This window comes from Neovison vison, chromosome 2, assembly GCF_020171115.1.
Source record: "Neovison vison isolate M4711 chromosome 2, ASM_NN_V1, whole genome shotgun sequence".
NCBI lineage: Eukaryota > Metazoa > Chordata > Mammalia > Carnivora > Mustelidae > Neogale > Neogale vison.
The window spans coordinates 95,552,539-95,572,633 of NC_058092.1; the positions used below are offsets into that span (position 1 = coordinate 95,552,539).

The 20,095-nt window shown below is 35.8% G+C and overlaps 1 protein-coding gene across 3 annotated transcripts; it reads right to left on the reverse strand.

Moving 5' to 3' along the window:
- Positions 1–1,276: 1,276 nt before the first annotated feature.
- Positions 1,277–18,986, reverse strand: LRIF1 (ligand dependent nuclear receptor interacting factor 1). 3 transcript variants are annotated; one of them, XM_044238892.1, is made up of 4 exons: positions 18,518–18,986; positions 5,573–7,082; positions 4,124–4,396; positions 1,277–3,127 (listed from the first exon to the last, which is right to left on the reverse strand). In XM_044238892.1, exons 1-4 carry the CDS (start codon positions 18,583–18,585, stop codon positions 2,690–2,692), a joined length of 2,289 nt encoding a protein of 762 aa, XP_044094827.1. In that variant the 5' UTR covers positions 18,586–18,986; the 3' UTR covers positions 1,277–2,689. The 3 variants fall into 3 exon arrangements, with proteins under 3 accessions (XP_044094827.1, XP_044094828.1, XP_044094830.1); XM_044238893.1 differs by lacking the exon at positions 18,518–18,986 and adding an exon at positions 17,441–18,332; XM_044238895.1 differs by lacking the exon at positions 5,573–7,082 and having other exon boundaries at positions 18,518–18,604.
- Between the last annotated feature and the right edge of the window lie 1,109 nt (positions 18,987–20,095).

Sequence of the window (20,095 nt, forward strand, 5' to 3'; positions counted from 1 at the left end):
GTTTGCAAGGATGGTTCAATATTCACAAATCAATCAATGTGATACACCACATTAATAAAAAAAAAGGATACAAATGTATGATCATTTCAGTAGATGTAGAAAAGCATTTCATAAAGTACAACATTCACACATAATAAAAGCCCTCAATAAAGCAGGTTTAGAGAGAACATACCTCAACATAATAAAGGCCATATACAAAAAACCCACAGCTAATACCATCCTCAATGGGGAAAAACTGAGCTTTTCCTCTATGCTCAGGAACAAGACAGAGATGTCCACTCTAACCACTGTTACTTAATGCAGTACTGGAAGTCCTAGCCACAGCAATCAGACAAGAAGAAGAAATAAAAGAAAAAGTCAAACTTTCACTATTTGCAAATAACATGATACCTTATATTAAAACCCTAAAGACTTCACCAGAAAATTACTAGAACTGATATACAAATTCAGTGAAGTCACAGGATACAAGATTAACATACAGAAACGTGCTACAATTCTATACACCAATAATTAAGCAAAAGAAAGAGAAATTAAGGAATCAACCCCATTTACAGCTACACCAAAAACCATATCTGTGAATAAACCTAATAAAAGAGGTAATTAAGTGTCTCCATGTCTCAACATTAATATTTTAAAGTGTGATGATGAAGCTTCAATTTTTAATACTTCAGTTTGCTGTATTTTTAAGTTTTTTACAATGCACATGTACTGCTTGTTTAATAAAACACTTTAAAATTCTTGGGGCGCCTGGGTGGCTCAGTGGGTTAAAGCCTCTGGCTCAGGTCATGTTTCCAGGGTGCTGGGATCGAGCCCCACATCAGGCTCTCTGCTCAGCAGGGAGCCTGCTTTTCTTCCTCTCTCTCTGCCTGCCTCTCTACCTACTTGCGATCTCGGTCTGTCAAATAAATAAATAAAATCTTTAAAAACAAAACATTTAAAAATTCTTCAAAGGAGGCAATGATTCATGAAATTGTATTTCCCCAGATAGATAAATTAAGATAACTGCTATATCTAGCAACACAGAAGTCACTGGTATCCTTGACAAGATCCATTTTGGTGGAGGAGGGTAAGAAATACCCATGTATAGTTTGGCAGTTCTGCAAAACGTTAAACAGAGTTAGGGTATGACCCAGCAATTATAGTCTTAGGTATATACTCCTTTGTCCACATAAAAACTTATACAAAAATATTCACAGCAACGTAATAGCCTAGAAGCCAAAACTGTAAACAACCCAAATGTCCATAAACCAATGAATGGAAAACAAAGTGTGATATATTCATATAATGGAATATTGTTCAGCAAATTTTAAAAGAATTAAGTACCAATACATGCCACAGCACTGATGAGCCTTGAAAACATTAAACTAAGTGAAAGAAGCCAATCACGTAAGAAAACATCCTGAATAATTCCTACCATGCTTAAAAATTTCCTCAAATCCCTAGAGACATAAACTATATCAGTGGTTGCCTACAGTTGAGGGGGTGGAGGATCTGGGGAGTGAATGCTAATGGGTATGAGGTTCTTTGAGGAATGATGAGAATGTCCTAAAATTAGGTCATGTTAATGGTTGCACAATTTTGTGACTATAATAAAAACCACTGAACGGTACACTTTTAAGAGGTGAATTTATGGTAAATGAATTATCTCAATAAAACTGGTACAAGAAAAAATGGCAGAAGAATTTAGTCGATCAGTTTGCATTTTTCTCAGTATGTATAACTTTTATTTGACCTTACTTTTGGAGATCTTTTTTTTGGGGGGGGGATAAACTTTTCTTTCTTCCCATTAATCCCTATCCCCATACAACTCCTGAACTCTCCAAATCAAACATAATCAGACAGAAAAATGTTTGCCTCCATTAAGAAAAAGTATACTTTACAACTTTTAAAAAGTATTAAGTGTGGCCATTGTTCAGATTTACTTTTCACATAGTTACATATGTATATAATCCAAAAAAAAAAAAAAAAGGAGAAGAGGAAGAGGAGAAGAAGAAAAAGCATTTACCTAGGAATAGTTAACTTATTACTTTAAGCAAACATTACACTATATAGCCTGGATTCTAAAACCCATTTTGAATTATATAAAACTACTTTATAAAAGCCACAAAACAAGTGTCCCTCACTCTGAGAAATGTTTGAATTTTTAAATAATACTGTTATAATACATTTTTTTTCATGAAATAAAATAGATTTACAACAATGGTATCATTTTATGGATACAGCCTGAGTACATATATACGCCCATTGGCAAAGCTAAGTTTAGTACTGGTATCCTCCCTTGGAGTACTACTAATTTCAGTAGTATACAATAAATTCTCTACTATTGGAATAACACCTGTGCAGTTCAGCTAAAGATGTAGACAATTAAAAACAAAAACAAAAACAAAAAACCTTGCACAAATATTCAAACTTTGGGAATTCTAACTAATAGAAAAATAGAAAAATTTTCCTTCCCCCCAAAAAAGTATCTAGGCAAAGATTCAGATACCGCATGTAGATTATTCACAAGAGGCATGTGTGAATCAACCTTTTTTGTAGTCTTTAAATAAAATTTAATCATTAACTGATGAAAAAACAAGTTTCATATTTAAAGATACTTTCAGAATGCATCTATAATTAACTTAATGCAAAAGTATATGAAAAAAATCACAGGTATTTCACTGCAGTCTTTAAGTATAGCAATATTTTATTATTTTTGGTGCATCTTCTTACGCATTTCTTCGAGAGCTGCTTCTTTCTCTCTCAGCACCTGTTTAAGTCTCCTTATTTTTTCATCTCGAATGGTTTCTTCTAACTCTGGTGGTGTCATGGGGAAAATATCTTCAGTGTAATTTTTATTAAAGGAATGACTCTGTTCAAAAGCTGCATTTGAACTCAATGTGCCTTTTTCCTGGTTCTCAGGGGTATAATGTTCAACCTCAGTTCTCTTTTCTTCTCTGGTTTTGTTGCGGCTTGTGAGAACGTTATGGCGTGATACATCTGAAGTTGGTAAAATACTGCTGACGAGTTGGGAATTGGTGACGTTAGTTCCTCCATTTGCAGCTGTGTTATACACACTCTCAGTTTTTCTCTTCTTTGTATGATCCATCTTCTTAACGGTTTTTGCTTTCCTTTTCTTATCAAAACCCTGTTGTTATGTTGAGTAAGATTCCAAAAGAAAAACAAATTATTGCCATATAGACAGTGTGCTCTCAAATTTAACAGGATCTGCAGGTAACAGATACTTATTAAAACTAAACTCAACAAAATATACTGACAACTACAGCAAAAAATTGTTTACCACTGTACAGTACTAAAATGAACAGCAGTGTCCTACTGATATTCACAGAGAAGAAACTGCTTAATTCAAATTTTCCTACTTAAGTATTAGATGTATCAATTTATCACCAAACTATAACAGCCATTTGTAAAATACTTGAGAAAAAGAAATGACTTAATTTTTTGTTTCCTTTTCCACAGTAAGCACATATGGAAGATTTTCATTGGCAAAGGTTCACTGGTCTCTGATCTAAAGTTGAGGATATTAAACAGTATAATGATATTCTTCTAAGAGTAATAGGCAAAGTAGAGTAGAGTAATAGGCAAAATTATACAGATGTTTCTTTTCACCATTATTGACCAAGTAGAGTTCTTAAAATGTTTGTATTAAGGGTAATACTGCAATGAACAGCTACATGCTTATATTTTCCCTACATTTGGATTATTTATAATTTTTTTATTAAGTTCTATTAGCCAACATATAGTACAGCATTAATTTTTGATGTAGTGTTCAATTATTCATTAGTTGTGTTTAATATCCAGTGCTTACTGGATCATGTTGGATTATTTATTTTACATAGGGTCTTCAAAGTAAGATAACTAGCTTAAAAAGTTATGGGAATTTTCTTATAATTTTTTGATGAAAAAATAAATAGGTGAATAGAAACAATACAACATCTTTAACTGGAGATGTATTTTTACCTTTGTATATATGGTTCTCTTTAACACTGACTTCATATAATATATACACATATGCAAATTTGGTAACTATCATGTGTATCAATGTACAGACTTAAAAAACAAATTAAGAAAATACATTTATGAACCTGTGGAGTAACTACAAAGGACATCAAAAATCTATTACCTGTTTTTTCTTTTCTTCCTTCACTATCAATTCAGTCTCTTTGTAAGTATCACTCTTCACCAAACTGCTAAAGGAATCAAAACCTTCTCCAGAGGCCAAATGATCAGGAATCCGAGTAAGGCATACTCTCAAATCTTTAGTGAGACCAAATTTCTTTTTAAATTCTGCATCACTCTTCAGATATGATGCCTTACTGCTTCCTCCTTGGGAATGGTTCTTGTCATTTCTTTCTTGAGTAACTTTTTCGAATGTTGATGCCATCTCATTCTGAATCTGGAATCAGGAAAACAAAACACACAAACAATACTGCTAATTACTTAAGCTATTTTATCAGACTAGCAGCTAAGTGTTCATCTCATCTTACGTAAAACATCATGCTCTAAAGTCCTAAATGGGGTTTACATTACCCTTATCTTACCACCCTCACTTGAAAAAATGAACTTAACTGAGTACAAACTTAAACTGTCCCTTTAAAATTTCTCATTTATTTTGCTTTCTTGCATTAGTAAGGTTAACAGACAGTTGATTCTCAAACTGAAATAATACAAACTAATGACAAGTTAAAAATAATCTATAAAACATTAGTTGGAAATTATAGCCTTCTGGAAAAGTCTTATGCCTTTAATCAATCTTATACTTCAGAATTTACCTCCTTACATATCTAGAATTCAATGAATTCTATACTGAAGGGGAGAAACACTGGCATTATTAAGTAGATCACTCCATAAGGAAAGAGTGAGCACAAATGCTTAGCACAGATAGACATACCTTAAGTACAACAGAAAGGTAACTATGTGGATATGTTGAATAATTGAAGAGTCAGAAAGGGCTTAAAAAAAAAAAAAACAGGGGAAACTTGTCTACTAACAACAACAAAAAGATGTTGATAAATCCTATTTCCACAAATGACCAAACAGTACTGATCAGCCCCATTCTATTCCTTCTACCCTCTACCTAAAAAAACTGCCAGACATCTACCCACCATTACAGACAAAAAACCCAGCTCTCCTAGATGCATAGTATTGATCTTTTCATACACTAACATTAATCTAGTAGATATATGTACATATATGTATATATATGTGTACAAATGTATATATATACACACACAGAATTTACCAAGCTTTGATGTCACATTATCTCTCACCAACTCTTCTAAACTTTGTTGCTGAGTTTTTTGTTTGTTTGATTTTGTCTTAAAGATTTGGCATGCCAAATGATTTAAGAGAAAGGTACTGCTTGTCCTCTATTATGCTCCTCAAACATTTCTTTCAGATGAAAGCTTTGACTTAATTAAGCATTCATGTGTGTATGGTATTTGTGTGTGATGGGAGTGGAGGATGGGAAAGGAGGGGGAAGAAGGTATCACAGGTAACTAACTTGAGAATTAAGAAAGAAAAATTTTCTATATAGATAGAAAAAAAGAACACCCTGACATGGGAAAATTACCTTTGGTTCTTGGTCTCTGAAAACACACTGTTGTGAAGTAAGAGTTGTTGCATCAACAGAGGAACTTATTTTCTCTATGCTTTGGATGATATTTCCTTTTCTGGGGGCATTTTGTACTGTACTAAATCCATCTGGAAAGTGTGGCTTTGTGAATAAAGTCTTACTCTGATTTAAGTAGTTAATGGATTGATTCATATTATGTGGGTTTGGGGTAGAAAGAGATGGTTTCTCCACTTTTTTATTCTTCTCTGCCCTTAGATTGATCATGGAAGCAGGCTGAGTATTTGAAAGTGATTTTGTCTCCATCTGGTAAGATTTACTTTTAGCCAAAACAATATTTACAACCTCTCTGGATATTTCTGTGACTGGACTTGAACTCACTATTTGTGATGTATCTTTTCTTGGTGGAATATCAGGAGAAACAGAATTCTGTTGGTCAATTTGTGATGGCAAAACATTTGTCCCCTTTTTAGCCAATAGATAGACTTTCCCATTAAACATAACCAAGGCATTATCTTTAATAGGCATACTTTTGGATTGTGTCCCACTAGGACTGACAGTACTTAGTGATGGCATATTTATATTGTTATCTCCCAAATTTTTCCTATCTACAAAAGTTTTTAAAATCTTTGAAGCCACATTATTTGAAGACTTAACAGGAACAAGAGATGGACTGCAAGGCTGTAGATTTTCTTGAAAAATCCATTTCACAGGAGCAGCTTGAGAATGCTGACCACATTTTAACTGTGTCTCTTTAGCAACATTCATTGGAATTTGTGTGGTATTTAGTATCACTGGCTTTGCTAGTTCTGTAACAGGTTTTGGGTAAATGTTTTGAAAGTTCTTGGTAACTACATTTTTCACTGTATTTACAGGAGATACATAAATAACAGTTGGTATTTGGGAGGCCTCAACTGTTCCTGAGGTACTTGTGGTTGCAGTTGCAAGTATCTTTTGCTGAACTGAAGGAGGCAATGAAGACGCTGGTACAGATTTCACTTCAGCATGGGCAGGAATCTGTAAATGATGCCCAGAAGGCAAAACTGGAGACTTCACAGTCATTGGAAGACTCTGAGTATTTACTAAAATATAAGGTGAATCATTTTGTGTTGAGGAAGGAGAAACAGCAAATGTTTGCATGGTGAGTCCATCAATTTTCACACCATGACTCTGAACTTTAGAAACTGATGAGGTAAAATTTTCAGTTCCCACAGAAGTAACTCTAACTTTTTCTGCTGTATCTACTGTTCTTGTAAGAAAATAGTTTGAAGAACTGGCTGGCTGAAAAATGGGCAATTGAACTGATGCACTTGTGGAAGAGCTGGAAATCTGAGTCTGAAAAGTAACTTGAACTGGGCTTCCTGTATTCCCTTTCAAAGCATCAGACATGACTGAAGATTGAACTAGCGGTATAAGATTTCCAGAAGAATTAGGAATTGGAAGTAATTGCAGAAGATTTTTTCCATCGGAGCCAATCGTCTGAACTACTTGGTACATGCAGCCTGAAACACTTAAAAGAACATTGAGTAAATCAATACAACATACTAGACGGTATATACATTTTATTTAAAAACAGATATTTGCAAATATTATTTTAAAAAGATAAAAATTTTATAAAATATGGTAAAAGTATATAATTTGTCACTTTGAGTTTTCAAAGTGAAATACTGCAAAACAAAGATTTTGAAGCAGGAGAGATAAAGGTATGATCAGCTTCGATTTAGAATTGCTCATATGGTTAGGTAATGGGGAAATTAGACTTTTCTAAGGTTTTACCCTGTATAAAATTATGTCTATTACAATATTTTCCTCTTAAACTAGTAGTATTCTCCCTTCTTTTTTTTAACTTGTATTATTTCCTTCTGTCCTCCTTCACTCTGATTGCCTAGGATTCTCATTTCACCTCCATTTATGCTTATTCCATTTCCCTCACTCCTTTCTACCCTCTTTCCAATCTGTTGTGCTCTTCCCATTGACAATGACTCACAAGTCCTACTGTCAGCCATCCTTCTTTTGCTTAAGGAATCTCTTGTAGTATGATACCTTAGTGTACCACATTTTTGGAGACTAAATGGAGTAACTCATGTAGGAATCATCTTAATCATCTTCTTCCTTGACTTATTGTTTTAGCACATTTGAAGTTTGGTGCTAAATAGCCCTTGGTATGGAAATTATTCATATTAGTTCCCACTGCCTGTCAATCCATATAAATAACAGCAATGCCATTTCAGTTAAGTGGTTTTCAATGAACGTGGAACACAGTGGATTTTTTTTTTTTTAACTAGCCTATTTTGATTCTGATACTTATGTATCTTAGTACAGACTCTGACTTTTAAAAATCCAAAATATACCAATCTCTATTTTATTAGCAATTATTTGTAGATTTCTTCAATACAGATACCTCAAGTTATTTATGCTTAAAACCACTTCAGTTCCTGGAAAATACTCAGTTCTCGTGGGACTCAGAGTAATCACATGTGCTCTCTACCTAGCTACTCCTCTCCTCTCCCACCCATATAACTCAAGTGTCAGCATTAATAATACTTCCCAAGAGATGCATTCTCTAACCACTTTAACTATCTTTGCCCATTTTTCATAATTAGTGTATACTACTACACCTGTTAGTTTCATGGTACACATCACAAGTTGTCAATATATACTAATCTATTTGTTCACCTGCATATAGACTGTCTCTCATGCTAAATCCTAGCAACAGAAATGCCGAGTTCATATCCTACCAACAGTATGCCCTTATATGACTAAGATCAAATGAAAACAAGTAATAATTAGAATTCTCAATGATGTAAAGGTGTGTTTTACTGCCCATAAGTGTTTTTAAAACCTACATATTAGAAAAATCAAAGCCAAAAACTCTATGCATTCTAGGAAGCCCTGGAACTCAGTTTTACTTTTCTGTAACCCAAAAGAATACAATTAAATCTTTTTAAATATTTAAAACTGTTTTCTGGCCACTTGATAGTGCTTCAAAATGTTAAATTTACTTTTAGCAAATTAAGAGCTGCTTAATTTCGAAATTTTTTCCTAAATTCTAATTTCTAATTCTTTCTTTCTTCTTCTTCTTTCTAAAACTTCTCTAAAGAGAAGCATGAACATAAATGTATGAATTCTCACTATCGGGACTTAAAGAAGAAACCTACTTTCATTACCTCCCCACTCCCCAAAAAACAGAGAAAAGGCCTGAACTTATTCAACTTTAATTTATTCAACAAAAATTTACTTGAGTGTCTGTTATCAGTCAGGCACCTGGCTCAATTATGGGAAAAGGGTCAGTAACCTACAGCCTTCAACCAAATTTTGCCCCCTACCTGTTTTTGTGTAGCCCATAAGCTAAGAATGTTTTTTCTATTAGAAATGGTTTTTAGGGATGCCTAGGTGGCTCAGTTGGTTGGATGACTGCCTTCGGCTCAGGTCATGATCCCAGAATTCGGGGATCGAGTTCCGCATCGGGCTCCCAGCTCCATGGGGAGTCTGCTTCTCCCTCTGACCTTCTCCTTGCTCATGCTCTCTCTCACTGTCTCACTCTCAATAAATAAATAAAATCTTTAAAAAAAAATGGTTTTTAAAAGTGACAAGAGCAGTATTTTGTTACCTGTGAAATTATGGGATTCAAATATCAGCATCCATAAATAAAGTTTTATTAGTACACAGTCACACTCATCTTTAATGTACTATATATGGTTGCTCTCATGCTACAATAACACAGTTGAGTAGTTACACCAGAAATGATCAGATGGCCCACAAAGCCTGAAATATTTACTATCTGGCTCTTTACAGAAAATATTTGCTTGTCTCCAAGCTAGTTCGACCCACAATCCCCCAAAGAACTTAAACTGTTGGCTATATGGACAGGTAAACAGGGAATTATCATTAGGTGAGATAAATGATACACTATATTTGGATGAGAACAAAAATGTTTGCTCCTTTTTTTTTTTTTTTAAGATTTTATTTACCTATTTGACAGAGAGAGACACAATGAGAGAGGGAACATAAACAGGGGGAGTGGGAGAGGGAGAAGCAGGCTTCCTGCTGAGCAGGGAGCCTGATGCAGGCTTAATCCTAGGACTCAAGGATCAAGACCCAAGTGGAAGGCAGATGCTTAATGACTCAGCCACCTAGGCGCCCCTGCATGCTCTTTTTCTTAAAAGCTTCCTAGATAGGACATTCTCCTACTTCCATAATAGTTCCTTGGTCTTCCTTGTCAACTCAACTCATCCTACCTGAATTAACCTTCAAATGCTGAAATTCACCAAAGCTGAGACTGAATTCTCTTCCTACTCTTAAGCTTTTCTCAATTATTTCTTTAATGTGCACGACTTCAATAAATTACCATTTGTACAGCAACAATTATAGGATTTGCATCTTAGCTCTTTGGAGATTCAGACTTACATATCCAACTACCCTCAAGACATTTCCATTCAGAATTTCAAATGCACCTAAAACTCAACATGGACTTTTCCAGTGTTTTTTTTTTTTTCCTTCCCCTATGATAAGTGGCGTATCATAAATCAGAACAAGGAATTTCCTGCTTTCTAATCATCTACATTTAATCTATCACAAAATCCTGTTGGTATTAGCTCCTAAATTTCCCTTACTCTTTTCAATTCTATCCAAACTATCTTTCTCCATTCTCTTCAAGCAAACATCACTGCTGGCTTGCACTACTGTAGTAGCTTCATAACTGGTCTCTTCTTCAGCCACAGCCTCTCCCTTTTAAAGCTTTCATCACATTAAAACTGATCCTTCTCTGCTTAAAACAGTTCAGCAGGTTCCCATTTTCTTTGAGCAGGAGAACAAAAACCAAGAGATTTTGATGCAATGGAAGCCAAAGGAAGAGAGTTTTGAGAAAATGGGCAAGTCTATTTAAAAGTTCTAACAAGCCAAGTAGGATGCAGATTAAAATGTAAACTTGCATGAAAAAAAAGTCTGGGGGCACCTGAGTGGCTTAGTCGTTAGGCATCTGCCTTCGGCTCAGGTCATGATCCTGGGGTCTTAGGATCTAGCCCTGAGTCTGGCTCCCTGCTTGGTGGGAAGCCTGCTTCTCTCCCACCTGCTCCCCCTGCTTGTGTTCCTTCTCTCACTGTCTCCCTCTTTCTGTGTCAAATAAATAAATAAAATCTTAAAAACAAAAACAAAAACAACAGTTTGGTGGAGAAAGTAAGTTGCAGAGAAATTAACATGAAAAACGGATATTAAGATAGAAGGTACAGACAACTTTTAGGAACTTTGACTGTCAAAGGGAAGATAAAGACTGGCAAGTAGATGGAGGCTAAATGGGGTCAAGAAGGGATCTGTCTTCTCTTTTTTAAGGTTAAATGAATCAGAGCATAAATTAATGCTCTTCTGAGTTATCAAGATTAAAGGATAAAGAGGGCTAATTAAGTGTAAGGTGTGATAAGGACAGCAAAAACAGAAATTTGAGGAGAATCAAAAAGATCTGAAACAGTCTAAGATAGCTAAGGATATAGGCAGATTATGAATTTATAGTGAGACCAGTCTGTGCTTGTATAAGCAAATCCCTGAGTTCATCCAGGGTTGGAGCGGCTTCAGAAGAATGGGGCAAAAAAGTCAAAGAGGAACAAAATAATTTAGGATATTGGTAAAAATTATTAAAATGAGGACATATAGAATCTAAACAGAAGGAAAAGAAAATGAGAACACAAAAGGTAAAAGTAGAAGGCAAAAGTAGAGAATGAAGGGATTACTGGACTGGAGGCCAGATAAAGTTAAGGAAAAAAAAAAAACACAGAGTGGGGTACTTAAAAAAGTAAGCTAGAAATAATGCAACTGGTGTTGAGAAAAGAGAATGCCTGAATCAAGAATTTCATAGATGCAGCAATTGAATCTTACAACAAGAACTACAGAAGTGGATGGATGGCGAAAGAATGGAGAATAAGATCACCCAAGAAAAAGAACTTTATACTGAAAGACTAGATGACAAACAGATTATCCATATAATTGCTAAAGTCACACAGGATTAGAGAGATGATTGTGACCTGTGTTCCAAATTCAGTGACAGGAAGTTGGTAGATGATGTTCATGAACCACAATTAAGACCATCTACCAACTTCTGGTCACTGATATGCCAAAAAGTTCTCTAGAAATTCGTTCTCTTTTGCAGTCTATTTTCTTTCCCATTATTCTACTACATCTCATTCTCAAAGATTATCAATTTATGTTCTCACAGTTAAATCTGTCTTTATCCTCATTGTCTAGGTGCCCCCTAGTGAAACTGACATTCCTAGCTAATTACACACTGTGGACCTCTACCTAACATGAATTCCACTGTGCACAATTTGCTTGTTTTTCTTAATGTTTGTTTTCTTAATGTTTTCCTTTCTTATTCATTTTCTGCATTTTAAGTATCCAACTATGACTATTCCCCAAAGCACAACTCTTGACCCGTTTCTCAAGACATTCTTCCTTAAACATAAAACCAAATGTTTCAACTATTGCATCAACTGCTTCAACTATTGCCTTTGCAATAGTGACTCCCATAGTTATATCCTTTATTCCTCTTCCGTAATATTGACCTCAGTTCCTTATCTGTGTTGTCTTACCAAACATTTTCACTTTTAATACTATGACTTTTTTTTAAACCATGACTTTCAAGTTCAAATTACTCTCTACTGTTAACTAGTACTCTAATCCTACCACCCAGTTATCCAGTCATAGGTTAGCACTACTATTTCCCAAGTCACTTAGGTTTTAAATCACCTAGTAGTCTCTGACTTACCTTTATCACCCTTTTGACCTTTGATTCACCCTAAACATCTTGTATAGATGCTTACAAAGCGTAAACATTCAATAAATGCATAGTGAATGAATCACTGAGTCTGTAAAGTTTTTTTTTTTTAATAGCTTTTACTCATTCTTCTCTTTCACCACTGCCACTCCTACTATCTAGATCAGACCTGCATTACCTTGTGTCCAGTCCTCATTATCTCACCCCTGTATTTTGCTTCACTTTTAAACTAGTTTTAAGTTTTTAATCTCTGGAAGATTAAAGCATTATTTTCATCCTGCTACCTCCTTTCTCAAAGTTCCAATGATTCATCACTGCCAATTCAGCTTGACTTGAAAAATTGTCTAAAATCTAGATCCAACCAATCTCTCCAACAGTACCATCTATAACTTTTCAACTTAAAAATCTCTGATCCTCCCAGGAAGGGAGGATTATTCTTGATTATCCTAAGTATATTATTTACTCGAAGTATTCTTCAGGTTATTTTCTTTCTTTCTTCAACAATCTAAAACCTAGCTATAAACTGAGGACCAACTCCATCTTCTCCACAAATATTTCCAAGTCCGTCAAACTCACATTGATTTCTTCCAACTTAAAATGCCTAAAGTACTCCCACTGATGCCACTAATGCTAGGAGTTATATAATGCCTTCTATATAGTGTCTTCTAAAAAGTAAAATTTTGTTTTTCTTACAGAGACTGTATCATTTACTTTGTAATGATTCCCCCAATACCAAGTATAGTAGGCCCTCAAAAAACTTATATAAAAAACGGGAGCTCTTCCAAATTTCTACTTTAACTGACTATCTCAATACCTTTTCTTTAGTCTCCTTTTGTTTATTTACACACTTTTGTCAATGAATCTGTCAATAATATCTGGCTCACAGACTAGAAGCTTCAACACAGCAGAACTTTTATAATGTTTTTATAATTATTTGCAATGGGAATTTACATTTTTAATTGGTATGGTTTTTAAACAAAGAACAGGCTTCTGATACCTCATTCACATACTTCATTATATGGCCTATATGCTTCTGCTTTACAGAAAACATTTATATTGCACAAACTATTTTCAAGTCTCATCATTCATTTTTCCTCTCTTCCCTTTACCCTTCCCCCCCCAAAAAACAAAGGAAAATACAACTTCTTCTATGTCAATGTATCAATACAGATTCACATAATCTACAATAGACCATAAATTCCTTAAAGGTAGATTATCCAATTCATTATCCAATTCACATCCTCTCCACCTAAAAGAGCAACTGGCATATTGTAAAAATGTTAGCTGAATTATCTCCTGCTGCAAGTCATCATTAAAAACAAAACAAAACAAAACAAAACCACAGCACCATGATTTCCTAGCAGCAAATGGAATAAGTTCTAAAAATTCAACTGGAATGTAGAATGCTAAGAAAAAAATAATAAATCAGGGTGAAATTCACACTTCTTCAATTAGTATAATTTTTTTTTCAGATCTAGAAAAGACATTCCTTTTAAACTATAACAAATTCAAAAAGAGAAAAAAGAACACCTATGAACTAAAACCTCATAAAGATTCTCCTTAAAAATCATATTCTGGGCGCCTGGGTGGCTCAGTGGGTTAAGCCGCTGCCTTCGGCTCAGGTCATGATCTCGGGGTCCTGGGATCAAGTCCCACATCAGGCTCTCTGCTCAGCAGGGAGCCTGCTTCCTCCTTTCTCTGTCTGCCTGCCTCTCTGCCTACTTGTAATCTCTCTCTGTCAAATAAATAAATAAAATCTTTAAAAAAAAATCATATTCTGCTAGCTAATGTTAGAACTAAAATTAGAATCAGATTCTGCACCCCATGTTCTGGTGTGGTTATTTAAAAATTTAGAAAAATCATCAATGTGCTAGTTACTTTAGATCAGTTGGTGTTTGAACTGAGAACTATACTGCAAACACAGTAAAGTTTAAGACTTTAAGAAAACTGAAAAGAATACATTAGAAAGTTCATAGGATTCTAATCTTGGCTCTTCCGGTTGTTAATTAATTGGAGTAAATTTGCTTAACTTCTTTGAATCAGTTTCTTCATTTGCAAAATGGGGACAGTAAGGCTTGCAATGAGAAGTAAATGAAATAACTGGCTGGAATTATGATAAATGTCCAATATATGCTAGTTATCATATTCCATTAAAATATATAATTGGTGTCCAAAAATAAGTAAATGAATCAGACAGTTTTTTGACAATGTAAGAACTTGAATAAAAAGGTATGAGAACTCTTAATAAAAAGTATATTAAGCATACTTACATAACTTGACATTTTAAATTATTCTAATATTGACATAAAACATTCACATATAAGAAATGGAATGATAAAAATTTTGCAGGCTAATGAACATTTTGCAGATATTTTTGCGAAATATATTTTTTCAACTGCTAGCAGACATTTTTTTCCATCTATGATTTAACATTATGTACATACACAATATACATAATGTAATAACATACAATAATATATACTACATAATATTATATACATAACAGATCCATTATTGTAAATAGTTGTCATTAACTCTAATTCTGATAAACATATCAGCAATGTGGATATTGCCATTATGATTTTTATAGCTGGAGATTCAGTAATATTAAATAAGTTATTCAGAATTACATGCTTTCTTTGACAATCCCATCCACTTTTTTGAATATGCTTTAGCATAAACCAAACATAACAGGATCCAAAATATTCGACTGATTAAAGTGAGAGATTAATGAGAAACAGATTTCAGTTAGCCCATCAGGTATATGTATCAATGTCTCTTTCTTACACACCAAAACAGTGAAGATAATATAACACACTTTACAAAGGAAATGCACAATAAACTGATAATGAAACATCATGTTTCTAACCAAACCAAGCCCACTGCTGAGGACACTAATTTTAGCTCCCCATCTAACAACAAAGGATTAAATGCAGATAGAAGCCAGTTGCCAGTCACTTCCTGATTCTCATTATTCTGACATGTATCATCACAGGCTTTTATTATAATACCTCTGAGCTGATGACTTACGTCTCTGTTTTCAGCTCTGACCCTGCCTGAGTTTCAAATTCAAATACCTCTTCGATTATTTTTTTTGGGTGTGTTCACCTCATCTCAATTAACTTACCAATACTTATCCAGATAATTGGCATTATAATCGATCCCCTTTTCCTCATGCCAATTCACTGACAAAATCTGCCATTTTCCCTTCTGTATTTCATTGAATCCAACCTTACTCTACGTCAGCTAGTTCAGGTCCTCAAAATCTCTGAAATCTGAAAGGACAACTTAAACAGAATCTTTATATGCCTGATCCATTACCCCCAAATCCATACTACCATCAGTTATCTATAATGCACACAGGAACATGACCACCTTTTCTTAAAATCCTCTGAATGACCTCCAGTAGATTAAGTCTAATCTTCCCAGCAGAGCAAAGCAAACGAAGAGCTATCTATTTATCCTGCTTGTAGTACAGAATCAAACAAAAATACTGACTCCTGGTAATAAGTCATACTGGTGCTTTATTTACCAGTTCCTTCCATTTGGATGCAGCCTGCATTCATCTTTAATTGGATAGCTAACACTTAACATTCCCAAACTCAGGTGCTCCATAAACCTTTCCTACAATTTCCTTTCTCTATGCTCTCACAGCATCCTATGCACAACACTATTTGAAAAGTGTATTACATCACCTCCCCCTAGAATGTAAGGTTTTTCGTGCATGGTTCATATTCTCTTCTTTAGTCAGTCTCTCCACTTAGCAAAGTCTATCATGCAGGCACTCAGTGAATGTTTTTCAACCAAATGTTTGAACTATACTATAAGGGTAAACTAGGACATGAACCTAGATTGCTAGAATTCCAAAGCTTACCTTCTTTCCACTATACCATTCTAACTCCTGCTTTGCTCTTTGCAGATAAAGCATCAATCTAGATAAACTGAATGCCTTCTATCACAAATATCTTCCAGATTTTTCCTTTGTACTCTAAAGACTTTTATACTTTATGCCCTGATGAATTAGATATACATTAAATAAACATTCTAAAAACCAATAATGAAAAACTTTTATAAAGCAAGCAGCAGTAACTCAAGAAAAATCCAAGCATGTATAGAAAATAAAATCATACTCATTTTAAGTTTATGAAGATGATTTAGTACCATCAAAATTATCAGAAAAATGAGGAAACCAAGCTTCCAACAGCTGATATTAATCAAATGATTTTTAAGTTATAGTTGTACATCATGCCAATTGTTACTTACAAAACAGAATAGAATCAAATATGCAAGCAATAACGAAAATAAGAGTCAAATAGTTTCAGAAAAGCATCTAGTAATGTTCCAAAAATGTGATATCAAACCTTAGTGGTCTGAAGAAATAAATGCATTTGAAGATGATGAAAACAGTGCATAAACCAATGAGTTAATGAACTTCCAATGACTATGAATGTAAATCAAAATACAACTGTTTGCAATTAAAAAAAAAAAGTCAAATACAGATAGCCAAAGGCTTAGATACTAAATAAAAGAGTTAAAGTACACAATAAACAAAAACGTTAAGGTCTTATTCTTATTTCTAATACTGAAAAACAGTGCAATCCTAAGACAAATTGTATTAAGTTACGGCAAGTCAGATGTCATCAAATATCCAGACACCAAAACAAATGAGAAGAAATGAACAGTTATTAGGAAGTAATTGTACTTTTTGGTCATCCATACAGAGTACTATCTCTGCCTCCTCCCCCAGCTTCCACCAAAAGGAAACCAACAAACGTTATCCATACACACAAGCTGGCTCTTTTTACAACATGAAATGCAACGGTTCTTTCTTGGCAGTTCTTCATATTGTTTTGGCTCATCGCATTTAGTGATTTCTTCTTAAAATATTGTGCGTGCTTTTCAGTCGTTATTACAATTCCGTTTTGCCTCTATTTGTAATTAAAAGAAACCTATTTCCTGGGCTAAAATTTGTACAGAAATAAAGTTGTATTCTCCTAATAATAATACATAACATATAAGTATTGCTTTTCTTTTTTCCTACACTAAGTATTTCACATATACTCATTCTTTTAATCCTTAAAATATCTTTAGGCACTCTTATTTACCGGAAAGGAGACTGGAGAGAACGCACTTGGCCTCAGGAACAGTAAATGTCAAAGCTAAGGTTAAATTTAGGTAGACTGATGTTCTTCAAACATAAATCCTCTTCCATGAATTTTACATTCCAATTTCCATGTTTTCTTCACATTTTCCTTCTGCAGAGACTCATTGAGTTTTTTCTCACCAATTACACATCCACTGACCATGGAGTCTACAACTTAAAATACTTGATCTTCTCTAATAGTTTTGTTCCCGTTTAATTTCATCTTGACTAACATAAACTTAAAAAGAAAGAAAGAAAGAAAGAAACTACTAACTGAGTGATTAAAAAAAAAAAAAAAACTTGTAAATGTTCAACTAAGTCTTTTTAAGAAATACCGATTTCTCTGACTTTCTTTCTCCTAGGTCCGAGTTCCTGTATGGAGACATCCAATTAGAGACGGCATTCTCATTACACCTGTTTCAAACACGCTGTTCCAAAGGATGGATTTCACATGAGAATTACTCTACTTTTCTTCCTTTGCATATAAAAACTATTATTTGAAATTTTTTAAAAAATCCATTCCCGCTCTGTATCAATTTTTCAGTTTCTGAATTCATACACTTATCATCTGCACAAAATTTTCCTTCCCTTTTCACTAACTCTTAAATAATAGCTATTTCCACGGAAGGTCCAGCGCCACCTGGGCTGCACTTGCTATTATTCCGTGCTGGACGCGGCGTGTTTTTCTGCGAGTGCGCGAGAATCTTCCAGAAAGTTTTAGTCACACAGGAGCGTCGGCCATGTTGGTCTTCCTCTCCCATGGAGATCTACTCCTTCGCCTATGAAACTTGAGACGCTGGAATCCTGCGGAGCCGCGGCCGAGGCTGCCTGCGTCCGGCTCTGAAGAGGCTTTACGCTTCCAAGCGAGGCGCGCTCTGAGGGCTCTGAGTAGCTCAAGGGACGAGCCCGGCAGTCGCCCCCACTGCGGGGTTACGCTCCTCTGACTCGCAGGGCGTCCGGAAACGACGGCCGACTCGGCACCCTGCTAAGAGGCGGGCGAGGGGCAGTGTGTCGGGGGAGATTCGAAACCGGTACTTACCACTGCGAGGCGTTGCCTGACTTTTCCTCTGCGGGTTTCAGGAAGACCCTCTGTAGGTTATTGGACATTTTAGAGGGGTGGGAGGGGCCAGCACATCCAGTTAAGTGGGCAATGGGGGGCCGAGGTCCTCCAAAGGGAGAGAACCTGAGCGAGAGAAGATTGGGCTGGAGGTGTCCCGGAGCAACTCAGGTTCGATGCTGAAAGGAGGGCGACGGCAGGTTCTAGGGAGGGCGTATCCCTTGCCTTCGGAAGGACGCGACGCAGCCACCACAAACCGGAAGAATCCAAGCCGGTGACGACGCCGCTCGGGCCCTAGCCCCTGAGAGGAGCGGCCCGAGTCTCCGCCCCGGCGAACCTACGACATCGCTTCAGAGCCATCCGGAGTCAACACGGAAGGCGTGGCTTTAATGGCGCCGCCCCTAGGGGCGCCGGGTCAGTGGAGAAGACCGTGCGGGACAGGCCCGGCCGACTCCGCCCACCGCAGTCGCCAGCCGGGCAAAGCTCAGACTGGCTTCCGGGTTCGTCACGTCCGGTTGCCAAGGTGACTGGCTTGCTGAAGCACCGCCCTTATGATGGGATCCAATCGCAAGTGACGTTTGCTCTCTTTTCTTCCGGATCAAGTAACGAATCACAAAAGAATATTCTCAAGATTTCTACGCAAAATAAAATGTTTCCGGGGTCATTCGTAAATTTTCAGCCTATGTGTTAGCCGGTAGTGTAAGTTTTTCTTTCCCGCCAGTGCTTTAGAATGTGCCGGAAGGCTCTTTTGGACTTTGTGCACTGGTAGTGTGTGAACCTTTTAGACGCCTGCGTGTAGCCAGCGCTGTATTTCCTGCTGCTTTATAGGGTTTCTCGTTTAGTTTAGTTTAGTTTAGTTTAGTTTAGTTTTTTTTTCCTTTTTTCTTGAAGCTTTGGCTCTAGTTTTAACCTTTCCTCCACCCCACGCTCATCTCATTCCTCGGTCAAAATTATTACTCATGGCCATACAGTTAATTCGTTCTTAAAACGTTTATTCTCCACATAGTTGTTGTTGTTGTTGGGGGTTTTTGTTTGTTTTGGTTTTGGTTTTGTTTTGTTTTTGTTTTCCACCTTCATTTGGATTTACAGAGAAATCCTTTCCGGAAGTCTCTTGATTGCTGTTGTTGAATCACTTAGGTGAGAAACGGTTAGGTCTCTGGGTTAAAGGGTGGACATTCTAGTTCAGCTGGGACTAGAAGGAAGTTGTGGGAGAAGTAGTTTAGAAGATGGTTTTATCAGGTATAGACAATAAAAATGTAAACTGGCTCAAACGGACTGTTCAAATTTAGAAGGCTGGCATAAGGTGGCCGAATCAAAGCTTTACGTTTATCTTTCTAAAATGCTGTTTACTCATTCCCCTAACTTCTTAATGAGTTAATACTTATTAAAGAGCTTAATGTCCTGGTACCTTAACAGAAAGCAATAATTTTTAATTGTTGTTAATCTTTGTTGAAGGTTAGTTTCAGCGATACACAATCCTGTATGTGAAACTGGCATTTATCTTTCAGTGGAATGTCGCCCATACTAAAGAAGGGGCAGGGTGGTGACCCTTTTATACTG